Source organism: Sorghum bicolor, chromosome 8 (genome assembly GCF_000003195.3).
Source record: "Sorghum bicolor cultivar BTx623 chromosome 8, Sorghum_bicolor_NCBIv3, whole genome shotgun sequence".
Taxonomy (NCBI): Eukaryota; Viridiplantae; Streptophyta; class Magnoliopsida; order Poales; family Poaceae; genus Sorghum; species Sorghum bicolor.
The window spans coordinates 59,637,865-59,657,780 of record NC_012877.2 but is presented as its reverse complement, the minus strand read 5'-3'; the positions used below and the strand labels follow the sequence as shown (position 1 = coordinate 59,657,780).

The 19,916-nt window shown below is 42.7% G+C and overlaps 1 protein-coding gene and 1 long non-coding RNA gene across 3 annotated transcripts; both read right to left on the bottom strand.

The window, feature by feature from the left end:
* Positions 6,283–9,524, bottom strand: LOC8070129 (methylsterol monooxygenase 1-2). Of its 2 annotated transcripts, none has more exons than XM_021445719.1 (5): positions 9,047–9,524; positions 7,479–7,801; positions 7,051–7,198; positions 6,910–6,942; positions 6,283–6,665 (listed from the first exon to the last, which is right to left on the bottom strand). In XM_021445719.1, the coding sequence occupies exons 1-5, from the start codon at positions 9,380–9,382 to the stop codon at positions 6,609–6,611; spliced, it is 897 nt and encodes a 298-aa protein (XP_021301394.1). In that variant the 5' UTR covers positions 9,383–9,524; the 3' UTR covers positions 6,283–6,608. The 2 variants fall into 2 exon arrangements, with proteins under 2 accessions (XP_021301394.1, XP_021301395.1); XM_021445720.1 differs by having other exon boundaries at positions 7,051–7,180.
* Positions 16,160–18,383, bottom strand: LOC110437684. Its single transcript, XR_002455601.1, has 2 exons — positions 17,982–18,383; positions 16,160–17,484 (listed from the first exon to the last, which is right to left on the bottom strand). It is a non-coding gene; the product is annotated as an uncharacterized LOC110437684 (long non-coding RNA).

The window sequence follows — 19,916 nt, the reverse complement described above, 5'->3', positions numbered from 1 at the left end:
GGCTTCAAAAGGAAACGAAAGCACAAGATTAAATCAAACTCAAAAGGAAACATACGGACGAAATTGAAGGAACCTCAAAAGAAAATATACGCTCGTCTCCTTTATCATCAGCACGACATTGTAACGGACCACTACGCCGTCGCCAAGCCGCTGCCACCGCACCAGGCCATATATGAGAACCTGCTGCCATCCACGATCATCTCCGCCTCCTCCAACATTGCCAGCTTGAACGCACCCTCCTCAACATCCTCCACCAGCCTTGTGGTCTTCGTGATCTCCCTCACCAGGCCAGCACGCCATGATCGCGTGTGCCCGAGCCACCGACTTCTAAACTAGAGAGCTTGCATCGCCGCGACGAGGATAGCTTAGCGAACAAGCGGTGTGTCCTCTTGAAGCACCACAACCTCAATCGCGAGCAGGATGAAGATAGACAGGGTGGTGGCCAGCGTTTCCCTTTGAAGCACGACGACGATCGACCTCGAACGCGCGAACTGAAGCCGACGTTGAAGCACCGCGACCCCGACACCACGTACGTCTTGTGATCCACTAACAGGTAAGTTTGTTGGCGACGCGTGCGTGCGTGAGTTTTCTAGGTGCGACGGGAACCAAGCAGACAATGGTCGCTCCTCGCCAGGACACGGCTGGCCAGCAGCTAGGCCCGGCCGGTCAGCAGGTAGGTAGCAGCCAGCCAAAACCTGATCTTGTTGAGCGCGTTGGTGGGAATGGCTGCCATGGGGGCTGTGGTGGCGCAATGGGTGGCAGGGAGGGGATGATGGCGTTGGAGGTGGCTGGTGGCAGGGAAACGCCGATGGTGGGCACGACGGTCGTGGCACGATGGTGGTCGAAGTGGTCCCGGATGAAGCCATGAAGCCCGATACCATGTCGTTACATCGTGCCTTGGAGCGTAGGAAGTAGGGAGGAGAAACATGGGGGCGGGGCTTGGTGTTTCGGCGACAGATTGGCGGCGCCATGTTCGATGCCACAAGGAGCAGGTGGCTGGCAACATCAATACAAAGAATAGTGTTGGGTGCCCAAGGGAGACAGAAGTGTTTAAATCCCAGGGCTATCTCTTCCATTCATCGAGCATACTGTTTTATATAGAATCTTGAGCTCAAATAAAGAACATGCATTCCTAGACTTACAACTATTCGATTTATTCAACAAGCACTTATTCAGGCAGCCTTGTATGCTGCTGCTAATCCTGGCAGCGCCTGTTCTTGTGCATCGCCGCTGCATGTTGTCAGTTCGGATCTCAGCCACGGGTCCTCGTCCTTCGCTGGTACTGCTGACCCACCGTAACAGCATCCTTGCCTAGAACTTTGAAGTGTGTAATTTTTGGCCAGGTAAACCTGTGTATATATGAACTTCTATTTTTTTGGTTGAACAGGCAGTATTTTTTTGGTTGAACACGCAACTAAGGAAAGCAATTAGCCACTCAATCAATCACAACGCTATGGTAATTACCCGTCGTTTTACCAAATAGTCATAATACAAGAATAATTGCTTACCAAATAGACCGGCGCAATTTTATCCATGCATGCAAAAATTTTGAGTGGCAGCACCCGTAAGGGTAGGAGCAGGAAATCGCCACACCATTCACACGTATGTCGTGCGTGCGCGCCCATTGTGAAAGGTCTTTGTTTGGTTTTGGTAATTGAGTGACAACTTAGGTGGACTAATAGTGTTTATGTGAGATACACAGAAGATTAGTCCACAGGTGATTATGTGATGATGGAGGAGCTCATTGCATATGAGACATGACATGGAGTCATGTGACCAAGGTGGAGAAGATCAAGATGAGGCTTGGCTTGATAGACCGGTTGCAAGAGTGAAGAGCAAGTTGGAGGCTTTGAAGCTTGAGCAAGACTTGGCGCCGATGGACCAAGGCATTGGTGAAGAGCAAGTGAGGTCAAGATCGATGAACCAATACGGTCACGTGATGATATGAAGTGGATGATATCATTTGGTGATTGGTTGGTGCATGTGTTGCATCAATATTGGAGAAGATAAAATGGAAAGCGCAAGGCAAAGGTATAACCTAGGGCATTTCTATTTCACTGGTCATAGGTGTGTAGAGAAGTTTATGACTAGATTTAGGATAGATAGCCGTACTATCAGGTGGGGCAAACTTGTTTGCATATCGGTCATCTAGTGCCACTTGAGTGATCTAACTTTGCATAGGTGTTAGGATCGAGTGGCGTGGCAAGTTTTGAGAGGCTAACTCCTTTGGGAAAATGTTTATGAAAATGCTAACACACTTACACATGGTGGTGTACACTTGGTGGTGTTGGCACATTTGCAAAAGAGGTGGAGTTTCTAGGGTAGAAAGGGATTTGGTACTTTTAAGAAAATGAAACGCATATTTTCTATTGCGCCGATGAGAATTTTAGAGAAGTCACGGGACACTGGCCTCAGAGGCATCGGACGCTGGACCAGAGCGTCCGGTGTACTGTCAGTTGCTGAACCTGTTGAGGTGAACACACCGGACGCACGAGCAGTGACGCGAGCGAGTCCGGTGCTGAGCGTCCGGTGGTCTGAAGAAGAAGAGCCCACGACATTGGACGCAGGAGAGCATCCGGTGGCCCACGTCCGGTGACCCTGGGTGGATTACACTGTCTCTGCGTACAGGTCCAATGTGCACCTGACGCATTCGATGTGGATCAGCAGATTGTCCGGTGCTACTGCTTTAGGTGCGAGCGCGTGTCAGCCATTGGTGGCAACAGTCGAGTTCAAACGGCTAGTGACATGTGGCTGTCACCTAAGCACCAGACGCTGGGGTTGAGCGTCCAGTGGCTCCCTACAGCGAGTCCGATGCCCACGTCTTTTGCCCAGTGAAGGGGCAACGACTAGTTTAGCCCTTGGGGCTATAAATAGAAGTGGTGGTCGACCTTTGGCTAGTGCTGAGCACCATTGGGACTTAGTGTCCATGCTTGGGGAGTGCTAGTAAAGCCTCTAACTCACATATGCTTTTATAGTGATCATCTAATTATGTGAGTGAGCGATTCTAGTGCGATTGCATCGTGAGGTTGCATTGAGTGGCACTAGGTGTTCGTGTTGCAACCAAGTGATGCTTGTTACTCTTCGAGGTTGCCACCTCCTAGACGGCTTGGTGGCTTGTGACTCCGTCGAAGCACGCAAGGAGATTGTGCGGTGCTCCAGAAAAGAGATTGTGAGGGGTACGGTGCTCACCCCACGGAGATCGCGAAGAGCAACTCTATTGGATCGTGCGTGTCATTAAGCTACCTTACTTGTGGGTAGGTTCTTGCGGTGTCCTAGTAAGGACGAGGTTCGTGATACACCTCTTAGCCGTCGAACTACCAAGTGTTGGTCGACACAACGGGGATATAGCTTGGTGGCAACCAAGTGAACCTCAGGAGAAAATCTTCGTGTCAACATTGTTCTTCCCGTTAGTTTGCAAGTCCCTAACACAAACTTGTTCTTACATTCATATACTTGTGCTTGTGTAGTTGCTCTTGTAATTAGTTAGCTTGTGTATCTTGCTAGTTATCTTCTTGTTTGTGTAGCTAGAAGTAGGTCCCCTTACGTGACTAATTTGGTTTGTGTAACCTTGTTAGTCACTTGTTATTGAGCATTGCTAGTGAGCTTAGGAGCTTTGTGCTTTTGCTTACTAGTTGTGTAGGAGCTCCCTGGTTTTGCAAAGTACTAGTGGCATAGGTTTGTGTGACCTTGCTTCTATAATTGGTTAGGTGAGCTCTTGCTAAGGTAGCACCTTGTTTGCTTGTTTAGGATCTTTTACAAGGTGCTAGAGAACTTAGATAGAGGGGTGTAGTCTTGGCTAGACCGATAGTTTTAATTCTGTATTAATTTTTGGTTAGCCGGCGTGATAAGTTTTAGAAAGAACTATTCACCCCCTCTAGTCCGCCATATCGACCCTACACATTGGCCCTACCCAGCGAGGCGAGGCAAGCGAGCGCGCGTGTGATTCTTCATTTTCCTTTTCCCAATGGCTTCAATAAGATGGAGATAACTCAACTATTTAAGTTGGTCTCACTCCTCTTAAAGTAGCAAGGTGGGACTAAAGTTCCCCACTTTTCTATATATACAGGCATGTGTGAATGGGGTTTTGAGATTTTATTTGGAATTGTTTGGCCCATGACCTAAAACATCTAACATTCTCAACCAAAAGTGAGAAAAAATCTTGTACTTCAAAGTGAGTGCTAAGGTACAACCAACCAATGTAACACCTAACGAATTATCTCGAGAATTGAAGAACCAGAAACCATGTTTGACACTAAATCGGAGGTCCACCATGCTGCATCCACCCTTTTTCCAAGCATTGATGCCATGGCACTTATTCTTGGTAACAACCAATGCTCATTTACTCTACAGTAGACAAACGATCTTTATATGTTTCACCACATGATGATAGAGTTGTGAGATAGACAATAGACACTCAATCAGTCTAAGCATGATCCATCTAAAAATGGGATGCGTTGCCTGAATAAGCAAATCTAGGAATCGATGTCAAAATAACGTAATCTTAGATCTTTGTATGCTGCAAGTAGTAGTCACATTGGCCACTACTTGCACTTATCACCTTCAAGGATCAACTCACACCTAATGATGAGGGTCATTGGATAGACATGTTAGGCGCATCTTGTGGGGGTATAAACCACTATACCCTCATGAGTTGACATGGGTCGCACCATCAGAGGTGGTCCGACCCATAAGATGAATACGTGAGGCGCACGACGTTGGTCGGCGTGCACCGCAAGGCTACAAGATATTGTACCAAATAGTATACTTTACTTGTAACTCTGTCCCTTCATGATTTATAAGGAGGGGCAGGGGTCCCCTAGAGGACAAGACAACACAATTCAACACATCTCAGATCAATACAATCAGACACATGACGTAGGTATTACGCCCACACGGCGGCCGAACCTAGATAAAATCCTTGTCTGTGTCTTGTGTCACCATTGAGTTCGTAGCTTGCGCACCTGTCTGCCGATAAACTACTACCGTGGGTATATCCCAAGGTAGACTGCCAACCAGCTTTCGTCGACAGTGGCGAAGACCCATCCAGTCCGAGAAAAGGAGGTATAACGTCAGCGTGTGACTAGGACACCCATTCTACTAGTGGGAGACCAAGCCCCTGCCTTAACATACCCAGTCCCACAAACTTCTATATGCGTGTAATGCCCCAGAGTCCAAATAGTTTAGATCCACTCTGCACGCTGAGCGAACCACACCTACCACTATCCCACTTACTCTTTCGTCCTTGCTTCGCATAAAAGGATTAACCCGGGGATGATGTGATTGACTCTAGAAGCCTTATATGTTGGTCTAACCCACCCTTAACAACTAAGGTGGGACTAAATTATCTATAGTTATCTTATAACATGCACATGGCCCACCACAGGCAAAATTCCAAATTAGGCCGGGTGTGACATACACCCCTCTCAAAGGACCCGACGTCTTCATAGGCCCAACACACCCACAACCTGGCAAACAATGACCAGAAACGTTCCCTCTTAGCACACGTGACCGTACGTCTAGGGCCGGCACATGTGCCATGTCATGCACCCCAAGAGTCTACACGCACAATGAACCCTATGTCTGCGCCCCTGACCGCACGCGCCCATGGCCACAAAGGTTGGCTCCGATACCATTTGTAACGCCTCAGAGTCCAAACGACTCAGATCTACTCTGCACGCTGAGCGAACCACACCTACCACCATCTCATTTATGCTTTTGTCCTCGCTTCATGTAAAAGGATTAACCCAGAAATTATGGGATGGACTCTAGAAGCTTTATATGTTGGTCTAACCCACCCTTAACAACCCAAGGTCAGACTAAATCATCTACATTTATCTCATAACATGCACATGGACCACCACAAGCCAAATTCCAAATTGAGTCGAGTGTGAAAGGAGACCACATCTTACCCATGGACATCACCTTCATACATCCTACACCTGTTGTGTCTCCTCAACCAAAACCAAAGAGGAGAAGACAAGATTCATGAGCATAGAGATTAGATCCGATGAGTAGGAGGCTCGCTTGAGCAAAGAGATGCCATATCTAACCAATTTGAGCCAACCAGTGTCCTCCGTGCCAACTGGAGAAGAATAAAACACCCCGCTACCATCATCATTGCCATCGTTAACATAGTTACATTGGCTTAGTGGTTAGTGGCTCAGATGTCGGTGAAAGAGAGATCGTACAAGGATGTGGAGGAGTGGCGGCGCTGGTGTTTTACCGCCACAACCGCCACCAAGCATGATCCCTCGTGTAGTATGAGTAGCAAACAAAAAAATATTTTCACTAGAAATCTATAATTATTAGCAAACCTTTGATATATTCTCTTAGCTAGTGGACATACAGATTACACATGTACATTCATGTAAGGACTTGTTCGGATGAACTTAAATCCACTACAATCCCTACCAAACAATATGGATTGAGGTGGACTGGAGTGCAACCAAACTAGCCCTAAGACTACATATATATATTGAGAAACCTTGTGGTGATAAATATGGATTATTTGTTGGATATCTGATCTCTAGGCAATGAAACCAACAAATTGTATATGATGGGTATATGTTCACCGTTCAACTTATTCAAGAATAAAATGTTAATTAATCTCAATCCTCTTTCCCGCTGCTGCCCTTCATGTTGTGTTTGACCTCCTTCATCTTCAGCTGCGTGCAAAGTACAAAAGTAAGAGGCATGTATCTGGTGACACATGTGAGGCACAACGTACGTATACCCGCATGGCAACATTTTTCAATTTTTAATAAAGTGGTAACTGATAAGTAATTTTTTGTGCAAAAATTCAAATTAATTGGAAATGGGAGGGGTTAAATTTATCGAAGAAACAAACAGAGTTAGATTTGTACTAATTTTTAGATGAAATCTAAGAAGGTGGCTAAAGTTTGAAGCTACCTTGGCTAGGCTTCTCTTGTGGTACATGTAGCCCTGAAAAGGAAAGAAGAGGAAATGACCAATAAGCTAGCTAGTCGGAGAAGAGGGAGAGAGGCACATATTATGCACGTACACATGTTGCACAAGAAACAACAAACTTACTTTGTTTGTCCCATATATATAATCACAATATCTAAACACAGAACTAAAATTGCTCTTGGTTTTCTTTCCGGCATAGTGATGATAGTCATGGAACTCTGCGCCACCGAAAAATGGGATGAACCTTGCGAGGCTAAATGGGAAGTCGTAACTACATTTAGAGTCAGTAATAAATTCATTGGAGACACTAAACTCTGAACACACGCACGCACACACACGGACTTCGAACCAGTGGTGAAGCTATCTAAATTAAAGGGGGGTGCATCTTTCTTGTGAGTGCATGGGACTTCGAGCAAAAAGGGTGCATATAGTCTAAAATTTTTAGACTTTTCGAACTAAAACTATATATATATTTTGACGGAGCTTCTTCGCCTCTTCTTCGAACTAATAAACAGAATAGAAATAGATGATATATATAATCAGTTATTTACCCGCAGTGTGCGTCGAAGGCTTCCATTATGCGGATGGAGAACCAGAGCCAGTGTGTGGTGACGTGGCTTGGCACGATCGCTGGCCCAAAGAAGAGCGTGATGGTGTACAAGGTGAGGTCGGTGCCGGTGGCATAGGACCCGGCGAACCCGGACGGCGCCGTCTTCTCGTGGTGGGCCGAGTGGATCTTCTCGTAGCCCCACTTGGTGTGCAGGAAGCGGTGGAGCCAGTAGGACAGGTAGTCCTCCACCAACGAGTACACCACCAGGTGCATCGCTGTCTCCCATACGGACGGCAAAGGGAGCCCCGTCCGGACCCCAAACAACTATATATACAACAATGTATACATTACGATCGTAAGAAAGATCAAGCTAATTAAGTAGAGGTCACCTCTTTTCTGGAAATAATTGCATCAACTAATTCAGTCACATGCTAGCTAGTAGTTAGTTAGTTACTAAGCTTTTGGTTTAATTTCAGTATAACTTTTATCATGGTTTAATTTATTCTTGAGGATATCAATTCAAACCTTATAATTTGTCTCAGAATTAACGACAGTGGCAAGCACGGTGTCTTCACTTTATTCACCACTAACAGCAATTTTGAACAAATGTGTACACTAGAATACTAATATTCTTATTACTACCAAATAAGTATTGTTAGATTTGCCATGCAACATATTATGACATACCTATTTGGTGTCATAAATGTTAACAAATTTATGTATAAATTTGGTGACTCATGACAAAACTAAAAAATCAAGTTTTTTTTGGGGGGGGGGGGGGATGGAGGGAGTAATTTTGAAGTCCAAGTTAGCACATAAGCTATGTTTCTCTACTCTGTCACGGATGATCAACATGTTAACAGGGTGTGTTTTTAGTTTCATATAAATAGTCTATATTTAGTACTTTATGCATGTGTCCAAACCAGTGTTTTCTGATTGACTTATCGTTTCTAACCGGTCTGGTATCGATCAGGACGATCAATCGACGATTAGGACGATTAATCGACCTCTGATCGAACTAATCGTCTATATAATCGTCCAGCATATAGTAACACTATATATCATATATGTATGTAGTTGTAGACTTGCAGTTGCAGTAGGAAAGAGGGAGGAGGAAGCAGTAGGCAGTAGGGGACTGCTTGGATTGGAACTGGAAGGGAGAGAAGAGGCTCAACAACTCAGCAGATGTACGAGCAACAAGCTCAGCAGATGAAGGTTGGAGTTGGGAGCGAGGACTAAGGAGAGAGAGTGGGGGTGAGGTATATAAGAGAAACCCTAACGAGCTTGGCCCAAATAAATGTAGCACAGACCAAAAGCAGTCAATCTGCTAATTAGCTCTGATCGGTCAAGTGACTTGATCGGACGATTAATCATGCATAATTAATCGACGATTAAGCAGACGATCAGGTTTCTGATCACTCGGATCGAGTCGAAGACCCTAATCAAATGCTAAATACCGATAAGGATGATTAATCGCAATTAACTGCAATTAATCAAATGATCAGAGAACATTGGTCCAAACACTCAACTTAACATGGATAGACAGATGCGGAGAGAGACCAGACCGACCTTGAATGCAGCGGAGTAGATAAGTGGGAAAGGGCCCAAGACGGACAGGGTGAGACCCTTGCTTTCGCTTATGTAGCTTAGGTAGACAGAAACCGGCGAGGGCTGCGGCACCCCGGGCTGCAGCTTGTGCCGCAGTGCGTAGGCCGGCGCGAGCTGCTGGAGAACCATGACGGGCAGCGGCGCCACCGCGTACATGACAAGGTAGACGAGAGCGATGTGCGACGTGAGCCACAGCTCCGGCATCGCCGCCGAGTACCGGAACCACAGGGCCTCCGCCCAGCTCATGGAACGCCCCAGCGCCGCCTCCGCCCCCGCCGCCGTGCCATAGGGCATCATCGTCGACTGGTACGCGGTACGTACAGTACAGATACTCTCTAGCTAGCTAGCTAGCTGAGAGAGAGAGTGGGGGTTGTAGACTTGTTGTAGTGGAGTACTTGTGTGTGTTCAGCTGAATGCACGGTGTGGATCTGTTGCGTGTGTATTTATAATGAGAATTGCTAAACAACTGTCGGTTGTTTTGGGAGCATTTTTTTTTTTCTAGCTACACAGGCCTTGTTTAGTTCATCAAAAAACCAAATTTTTTTTAAGATTTTCCGTCATATCGAATATTGCGACACATGGAGCATTAAATATAAATATAAATAAAAACTAATTGCACAGTTTGTCTGTAAATCGTGAGATAAATCTTTTAAGTCTAGTTACTCCATGATTATTGTCAAATAAAAACGAAAATGCCACAATGTTAAAATCTAAAAAAAATGGATCTAAACAAGACCTATTTTAGTTCTAAAAAATTTTATAAACTTTTTCAGATTTTCCGTTACATCGAATCTTGCGGCACATGTATCGAGTATTATATATATATATATAACAAATAACTAATTATACAGTTTAACTATAATTTGCGAGACGAATCTTTTGGACCTAGTTAATCTATAATTAAATAATATTTATCAAATATAAACAAAATTACTACAATATTCATTTTGTTAAATTTTTTAGAACTAAATAGGCCATAGGCCTTGTTTAGTTTCAAAAAAATTTGCAAAATAGGAATAGTAGCACTTTCGTTTGTATTTGACAAATATTGTCCAATCATAAACTAACTAGGCTCAAAAGATTCATCTCATCAATTTCGACCAAACTGTGCAATTAGTTTTTATTTTCGTCTATATTTAATACTCCATGTATGTGTCTAAAGATTTGATGTGACGGGAAATCTGAAAAATTTTGCAAAATTTTCAGGGAGTTGCTCCCTCACGTCACAACATGTGCCGCAAACAGTGCGCAATCATTAATGGATACCTCTCTGCTGTACTAAAAAAAAGTATTCTCCTGTGCCAATCCACGATATGTATTGGTTGGTACGCCAATTGCGAGAGCATGAACATTTAAAAAGGGGCAATGATACGGTTTATGCTTCCAATAGGAGACCTATTTGGGAACCCAAACTAAAAATAGGTTTCCAACACAATACCTATAGTCTCTAACAGAGTACCCATACAGAAGATCTATTTTGGGTATCAGGAGAGGCATAACCTAAATTTAGGTATCCTCTCTCCTCGAGACCCATTTGCAGAGAGTGTTGTCTTTTAGGTCTTGTTGTTGGAGAAGACTAAAAATAGGTATGGAACCTTTTACCTGTAGCGCTACCCAAAGAACAAATAGGTCTTGTAATTTGGGTGACCATTGTTGGAGATAGTCTTAGGTAATACCTGAAATAAATGTGAGTCATTGATTCTTTAATTTCTTTTTTAATTAGTTAATGAATTAATCAACTTAGAAAAGAAAAAAATGTTGCCAAATCCTCAAATCAAGGGAGAGAATCTGGAGCATGCCCTTTCCTTCCCTTGTGCATGGCCTCTTTTGGGCTTAACGTGAATTCCCTACTATTTTTGTTTCATTTTTTTTCTAATGTATATATGTACATATATGTTCTATGTACAAAATTTTTTAGCAAAAGCAATGAGTATTCCACTAAATACCCTAAAAGATGGCTATTTTTTTATGATTCTAAATCATGTTAAAATACATTGCACGTTAACATGCTACATAATCTAGTGTGTATATTATGCTAACTTGATTAAAATTGTGTTACATAATTTAGAGGCTTTTGTAATAAAATATGCAGTTATCACATATATTATTGAGCATGTAAAGTGGCTATATGAAATTTCTTGTAGGAACATAGGGTTTTATATATGTTTGAACACATATGCGTTTCCAGTATGTTTGGAACCTACATACAACATTGTGTTACTTGTATAAAACTATTATATAGTGTATGCTAATTAAATTATGTCATATCTAAAATTACAACAATAAAAAGATTTGCGGATCTCATATGCATGTACTAGATTAAAAAAAGATATTTATATCTAAAACCTTCCTTATTTATTGTATTTTTTCCAAAATTAAAAATTAAATAAATATAATTTCACACATTACCTCCTGGGAAGTAATAGACGATTCTAATCATTCGATCTAATTAAAGGAAGGGCTCATACTTACTTGGGCGTACCATAGCAAAGCCCTTAAAAAAGAGCTTGTCAAATTAAAGCGGGATGGCTCCCAACCCTAAATCTATTCACCGACTCCACGAAACCAAGGCCTTGTTTAGATGTGAAAATTTTTTGGATTTCGCTACTGTAGCACTTTCGTTTGTTTGTGGCAAATATTGTCTAATCATAGACTAATAACTAAGGTCAAAAGATTCGTCTCGCGATTTACAGACAAACTATATAATTAGTTTTTGTTTTCGTCTATATTTAGTGTTTCATGCATGTGCCACAAGATTCGATGTGATGGGGAATCTTGAAAACTTTTTGGATTTTGGTGGGAACTAAACAAGGCCCAACTTCGCGATTTACAGACAAACTATATAATTAGTTTTTGTTTTCGTCTATATTTAGTGTTTCATGCATGTGCCACAAGATTCGATGTGATGGGGAATCTTGAAAACTTTTTAGATTTTGGTGGAAACTAAACAAGGCCCAACTTCCACGGTCTCAAAAGTTGAATGAACCTCGCTTTTACCAGCTTAGTGGGATTTCTAAAAATAGCTCGATCTATAGGGGTATAAGCCACCCCGAGCGTTGCTGTAATAGAGAAGACCTTCTTATATAGACTGAGAAAACTTCTAAACACCTACCCCACCCTGACACAGGCACCGTTACCCTGTGAGAACCGGGCCAGGCCTTTTGACCTATGCTTTGGTTGTGGGACAGATGAGGGGGTTTCTTAAAAAACAGGATGAACCTTGCGAGGCTAAAAGGGAAGTCATAACTATATTTACAACAAAAGGGTTAGTAATAAAATCATCGAAGACACTAAGCTCTAGCTAACAACATGCAGGCACACACGGAACTCGAACTCGGCATGGACTTTGACCAAAGAGGGCGCACATATGGTAAAATTTTAGTCTTTATCACTAAAAATGTATTGGCATATGCGTCCGTAGGTTCTTGATGCGGGAGGTTCTTCATGAGGGGGGCTTATTCTTTGATAAAGGGTTGGAGTATGCCACACAAGTTTGAGGCTCTTCACTGCATGCAAGAAGCATTCTTAATGCTATCGAGTAGTTACAAATATGCTACATTTTCTATTAAAAATTTAGCACCTTCAACCAAACATCCCCTAATAATGCCCATAAGTTAGATAGTCTTTGAAAGAAATTAATCTAAACAGTTAGGAAAGTCTAGCGGCTCCATGGATTAGAGATGATCGTAGAACAGGAACTTTGTGCGAGAGGTGCAGGTGCTATAGCACGGAAGGAGAGGGAAGGTCGAAAAGATGATTGACGGAGAAGACAAGATGTTGACTTGAGCCATGTAGCGTGTTGACTCGAACCACCATTACTAATTAGGTATCTAACAATATGTGATGTTGACACCAACAAGCGTGTTGTGTGTATGATTGCTCTGCTAATTCTGAATCGCTTTTCTCATCCATGCATGTTGCAATTGAAGTGGAGAGGGGGTCTTCAAAAACTGCATGGAACAAAAGTGGTTGGTAAGGAAAAAACAACTAATCTTAACCAAGGAGGCTTAATAAAAAAAAATAAAACATGTCAAAAAGAGGAAAAATCACATCTTTTTTTTTTGCAGAAACTGTAATTATTCAGTCATCTCAAAGTGTCAAAATTGGAGATATCCACTTCGATAAAAAGCCTCAGATTTCTGCCTGATCTATTTGATAATTTCACCGTCCTTCCCAAATCAGCTGCTCTTATAATTTAGCAAGCCCAAGTGAGTGCTGGAAAATAAGTGGCCATCTGTCCAACCAAATTATTGTTATTGAATATTGAGTGACCTACAAACAAATGAAAGAACATAGGAGGGATCGTTTCAAAAACCATCATAGCATTTTTTTTGAAAAATAAATTCTAAATGCCTTTGAATTTGTGATGGTATAGTAGTAATATATATACTTTCATGCTTGTCAAAACTATGAGTGATGAAAATGTACATGGGAGGCTACCACTTAGCTGTTAGCTGAAAGGAAACTTTGATTCGTAGAGAAAGGGTTTATTTTGAAAATAGCCATGATGAAGGTGCGTAGAAAGAGCAATGGGATGCAGGATGCTCAAGCAGACATACACAATTTATGCACCATCTGGTATGGCTGTACCAAAATTATTCTAGATGAGATCCCTAAATAAATAAGGTCGAGATGACTAAAATAATTGCAAAGAAGAATTATTCTTTTTTTTTATGAATGAAAAGAATAATTATTCTTGATGAGATCCTTAAATAAATGAGATCAAGATTGATGACCAAAATTATTCTCGGTGAGATATGAGATCCTGGTGGCAGATTTTTTATATTCCAAACAAATCATGTACGTGATCGGCGCAAGGAAAGGTGGCAGATTTTGTATATTCCAAACAAATCATGTACTGTACAGTGTACACGTTGAACATATCTCACAAAGCACTTTCGCCTACCACGTGAGATTCCTGATTTCGGCGCTGCAACGAGATAGATGTTCTATATTATTGTTTGATTTTTGAACAATATTGAACATTTGATTTTGATTTTGATTCTCCCTTATGGCAGACGCGATCTGCCATTGTCAACTGCGGTAGAGCTAGCGTACCTTCGGTGTGGTTGGATGGGATCGTTGCGAACGCCGCCCGTGATGGGCGGGCAGCCGGGCACACACACGCACCGAATGATCGAACGCCCACCTGTGTTCTCCGGCGAAGTCGACGGCTAGCTGCCGCTCGACGTCACCGACGAGAGCTACTAACCGCACACAGACACAGGCAGCATATCCTCCACCTGCTAGCTGAAATATTGATAAACAGGGAAACTGTTTGATTCATACAACAACAATCGGAAGAAGTTGTGCTCTCATGGATTGACTTCATTTGATTCCGAACAGCAATTGGGAAGAAATGCTGCAGTCAGGGAAATTAATTTGATTCAGAGAGAGAGAGAGAGAGTGGTCAGAGAAATTGCTCTCCAGAATGAACTCTTCTATTTGCCCACATTATTGTGTGTGCGTACTGCTAGTAGATGACAGTCTAATTAAGATGCAAATTCGATTCTTCGATTGCAGGCAGCTGCGGCCTCAATCACGGAGACCCACGGTTCTCTTGACCTTCTGATCAACTCCGCAGGCATCCTATCGATCCCGAATGTGATACAACCAGGTGGACGATTACATATCTGTCTCCAATCACATTTTAGCACAATGACAGCCACAATTCTGCAAGCATAAATTCCCTAGCAGTAACTTATCTGAAACCAAGTTCTTCCTGCTGCCCCCTGCCGCTGCCACAGAGACTACACAAAGCAAGGTTCAGAAGTCATCCCTGACGCTGGCCTCGCCTTGTTCGCTTGAGCTTATCTTAGTGATAAAGGTGAAACTCACTGCGTCACTTCAATTTCTGTTTCTTGTTCTGGTGGTATGGTATCCACACTCTGCTTGCTAAAGCTGGAGAGTGAATCGATCCTTTTTTGGTCAGCACATGTGGCCATTACTAAAGATTGGAGGTCACTCTGCTGAGACTGGGTGCACCAAGAAGCGACAACGGCAAGTTCTTCGCATATGGGATATGGCCAGGAAATGTGAGCATCACTTGTTTCACAGCAGTCCACAGACTTTGATCTTGACACAATAATATTTTTTCCCCATTTTTTGGAGAACGTGTGTTGCCCTTCTACCGTATCTAAAGAAATACGGACAAGGACCTCATATTGAATTCTTGGTTTCCCCAGTTGGACAAGGGCTGCTTTCCGTTTAAGTATAGAAATAAGGACTTGGTTCAAAAAAAAAAAGAAGGCTGTCATCCAAAAAAAGCGGAAGTTGAATTTACTTAAAATTGTGGTGTGAAGTAGAACACTAATTCACATTTTAATGAGAAATGTTTGACGTTTTCATTTGTATTTTGTTTATATGTGTTCTACAGAGTTGCTTGTGTTATGAATCATATTTTCTTTCACAATAAATCAGCAAACAGTACTTTCAGTCATGCACTACTGGACGCGGCTTCTTTGCCGAGGGCCTCAAGCCCTCGGCAAAGGCCCAAAAGCCCTCGGCAAAGGCTTTGCCGAGGGCGGCCCTCGGCAAAGAGCTCTCGGAAAATTTTGAGTCGGCAAAGAAGGTCTTTGCCGAGGGCCCTTTATCGGGCACTCGGCAAAGCATTTGCCGAGGGCCAAGATGGCCCTCGGCAAAGAAAAAGTAACCGCGACGGTGCCGTGCCCTTGGACGGTGTCTTTGCCGAGGGCTGTCTCCAGGCCCTCGGCAAAGAAATAGTCTTTGCCGAGGGCCTCCACCCACGGCCCTCGGCAAAGAAATGATTTTTTTAATTAGTTTTTTTAAGAAAAAATTGATTTTTTTAAAAACCTTTGCCGAGGGCTTCATCCATAGCCCTCGGCAAAGAAATTTTTTATTTTTTTTTAAAAAACCTTTGCTGAGAGTCAGCCCTCGGCAAAAGAAATTTCATGATTTTTAAAAAAATTCTTTGCCGAGGGCTATAGCTAAGCCCTCGGGAAAGGAATTTTTAATTTTTTTTAAAAAAAAATCTTTGCTGAAGGCCTTGGTCATTGCCCTCGGCAAAAAGGCAATTTTTTTCTTTTTTTTTTTGCATTTATATACACATTCATATATCAAGCCTCACAATATATCACAACCATAATGGTGAACCACAAATGACAATATATTACAACGACAAGTCACATGTTCATCATCATTCACATGTTTATTACAACAAGTTTATCAAATCCAAGCACAAGTGCAAAAGATTACATAAATGCACTCCTAGCAAGCAATACTAGTATTTTGTGTTAAACATACTAAGGTTTGTGCACACAACCATTTCTAGGAACTAAGAAACCAAAAGAAATGGCTTGCCAACATTAGAGCACACCCACCATGTTATGTGGACAACCTCTTTCTAGAGACTGAAGTCAAAGACTGCCCAACACTTTCTAAAAAATATAACAACCATGTATTAGGCAAGTGGAGAAAAATATGAGAAGCTGCTGTGGAGTATGAGTTTGTAGCCAGCCAAATGTAGACATTCATTTTCAGATTACCTGTTTTTCTCCAACTGTATGGTCCCTGCAGAGTTAGGCATCAGCTAGCGTGCTGTTATTATCAGGTTGCTAAGTTGGGTGCTAGAGTAATTTGAATGGATCTAACAGTACTATATTGAGCTTGTTGGTTGAACTTTAGATGGTTTGCAACCGTGCATGTGAGATTCTTCTAAATGCGTGCACATTCCAAAAACCAAATGAAACATCTATGGTTCAGTTCTGTCAGATCAAGGTTGTATTTCTGAGAGAGCCAGTAGAGGGGTTCAGAAGAGTTGTGCAATATGCACATAGGAGAAGCAGCAACAGCTCCGAGCTCCACAGAATATGTTTCTGTCAGCATATGAATATTAGTTAGCCAGTTTTGGTTCATGTGGCAGCAAACCATCAGGTAAGAGAGAACGCCAATGTGAAAGATTTGAGCACTTGTGGTCCATGTCACTACTTTAAAAGGCACAATAATTGGTGTTAATTGTTCTTTTTCCTGACAATTAACATGCTAGGTCAACTTCACCATGGTTACGGTTAGCAGCTTATCTATAGTTTTAGATAATGCTTGAAAGAAATAGTTAAAATTCAGTCCTCACAAGAACATGTTTGTTTCTACTTTTCTCAGTACCAGTGACATAATTGTAGCTACTAGCTCCTATATTTTCACAAGAGAAAATTGATTCCTCAAGAATGTATTCCTCCATTGGCTTTTGACATGAAATTTGCCACCCATTATTACAAATTCTACTATATTGCACCATATGCAAGAATGGCAAGAGCTATACTCACCTTGCTTCTGGATGGGCACTTTTGCACTGATACAATTGATATTTATCATGAGTATATTGGCTCATTTTCTGTTCAAGAAATTCAGATGGTGGAGACAGAGACTAAAGGCTGCAGCTCCTAAACACAATAAAACAACATCATGAACACAAGTTTACAGATATAAAGCTGGGTATCTCGTATAAAGCATTAAGCATGCTAAGATTGTCACGTGCTTATACTAGGCAGTCATGTTCTGAGGGCAATATTTCTACAGTTACATGAAAGAATAAGTGACTGCAAGTATCCACCCTTTATTCTTTGTGAAGGTTTGTAGGTGCTATCGTGGATAATATTTTCAAATAATAGTATTCAGTTTTCCGAAAATAAAATATGCAAAACTTCCAATGGCAATTCAGTCCTGGTGGATATTATTTAGCTTTCTACAATCAGCTACCACTTTTGTAATTGATCGCAGGTTAATTTTGACAACCAATGACGATATAGGATTTGAAGAATGGATTTGATCTGTTCATGCTTGTTATTTAGAAACAAATAAGAAATCTAAACAACTTAATTACATATAATCAGAAATCTCTTTCTAAACACAGGAAGCTACAGATAACAAAAAAGGTTACCCCTGTGCTTTCAGATGGTCCTCGGCGGCGTTGATGGGGGAGCAGCCCGTGCTCCCTGGTACCGTGGCCTGGCGCAAGACGATGTCGGCGGAGGAGAGTCGTTGGAGTGCAGCTGCGACGCCTTGGATTGGAGCGCCGCCGTCGGGCGCCCTTGGCTGCATTGAGGTGGATCGAGGCCGGGGCTAGGTGCTCTCCATGACCGGATCCGTAGCTCCCAGGACCGAATCCGTAGCTCCGAGGACCGGATCCAGCGAGCTCCAGGAAGAACAGAGGTCCACCATAGTCGCATGGGTGGGATGGGGCGGCCGCCGGAGTCGCGTGGGGTGGATGGTTAGCAGTGCGGCGGCACGGGTGGGGAGGGTGGCGCGCGGCGGCGTGCGCGGGGAGGGCGGCTGGCGGCGCCGGGCGCGCGCGGTGGGGCGCGCAGCGGCAGTGGGCGGGCGGGCGCGCGCGGTGGGGGCGCAGCGGCGGCGGCGTGTGCGGGCAGGCAGGGGGCGGAGGCGGGGTGTGGCGCAGGGAAAAATGGGCCTTAGGCCCAGGCAGCGCACGGGTAAGTTAGGGTTTCGGCCTTTGCCGAGCGCCGAGATAGCAAAGGTTTTTAATTTTTTTTTTATAAAGTTCTTTGCCGCCTGTGGCCCTCGGCAAAGACCCCTTTGCCGAGGGTCATGTTTGCCCTCGGCAAAGAAAAATTTTTTTTGGATTTTTGAGTCAAATTTTTTTGGCACAAATTACATTGTTTTAAACACAATTTTAAAAATTAGTACAAATTTTATTTTTTTTATATATTTCTTGAATTTATTTCAGTTCGTCGTAATTTTCCCGCTGTTATAAATTTGAACTGCAGGTGCATGAAATAATTCACCATAGTCTTTCGAAAAATGTTATTCATGTTATTTGATGTGTGTGGAGTCCCTATGCACAAACTCGGATCAAACTCCGCGCATCTTTTACGCGTAACATGATGAGCCACTTATTGGAAAATTGATTTAAAATTATATTAAATCTATACAAAGTCTGAAAATCACGAAACTTGACGAGGCTTTATATTAACACATGTGTAGGCTATGGTAAAAAATTCAATCGTTTTCGAGCAAGTTGCGATGTCAGATGTCCAGAACCCACACATCCCCGCATATGATCACTTAGGATCACATGTGGAGATGTCTAGGTTTTGGACATCTGATGTCTCAACTTACTCGAAAACGATTGAATTTTTTACCATAGCCTACACATGTGTCAATATAAAGCCTCGTCAATTTTCGTGATTTTTAGACCTCGTATAGATTTAATATAATTTTAAATCAATTTTATGAGAAGTGGCTAATCATGTCACGCGTAAAAGATGCGCGGAATTTGATTCGAGTTTATGCGTAGGGACTCCACACACATCAAATAACATGAATAACATTTTTTGAAAGACTACAGTTAATTATATCATGCACCTACCGTTCAAATTTATAACAACGGGAAAATTACGACGAATTGAAATAAATTCAAGAAATATATATAAAAAAGTGAAATTTGTGCCAATTTTTAAAATTGTGTTTAAAAAAATGTGATTTGTGCCCCCAAAAAAAATTGACTCAAAAATCTAAAAAAAAAATCTTTGCCGAGGGCTAAGCATGGCCCTCGGCAAAGAATTTTGTAAAAAAAAATTTTTAAACCTTTGCCGAGGGTATGACGGGTGGCCCTCGGCAAAGGCTGACGGGGCTCGGCTGCCGTTACTCAGCACACTAAAATTGCCGAGGACGTCTTTGCCGAGGGCCTTTCTTTGCCGAGGGTCTGGCCCTCGGCAAAGGCGTCTTTGCCGAGGGCTTTTCTTTGCCGAGGGCCTCAGTTGGCGGCCCTCGGTAAAGAAGGTCTTTGCCGAGTGCCCGAGATTTGGCCCTCGACAAAGCCTCAAGCCCTCGGCAAAGAACGAGTTTCCAGTAGTGA

Excerpts from the sequence above, each read along its gene's own strand:
- LOC8070129 (XM_021445719.1), bottom strand. The coding sequence starts at position 9,382 with ATGATGCCCTATGGCACGGCGGCGGGGGCGGAGGCGGCGCTGGGGCGT. Across the intron at positions 7,802-9,046 it reads TCTACTCCGCTGCATTCAAG|TTGTTTGGGGTCCGGACGGG; the intron begins GTCGGTCTGGTC and ends TTGTATATATAG. Across the intron at positions 6,943-7,050 it reads ATATATATGGGACAAACAAA|GGCTACATGTACCACAAGAG; the intron begins GTAAGTTTGTTG and ends TTTCCTTTTCAG.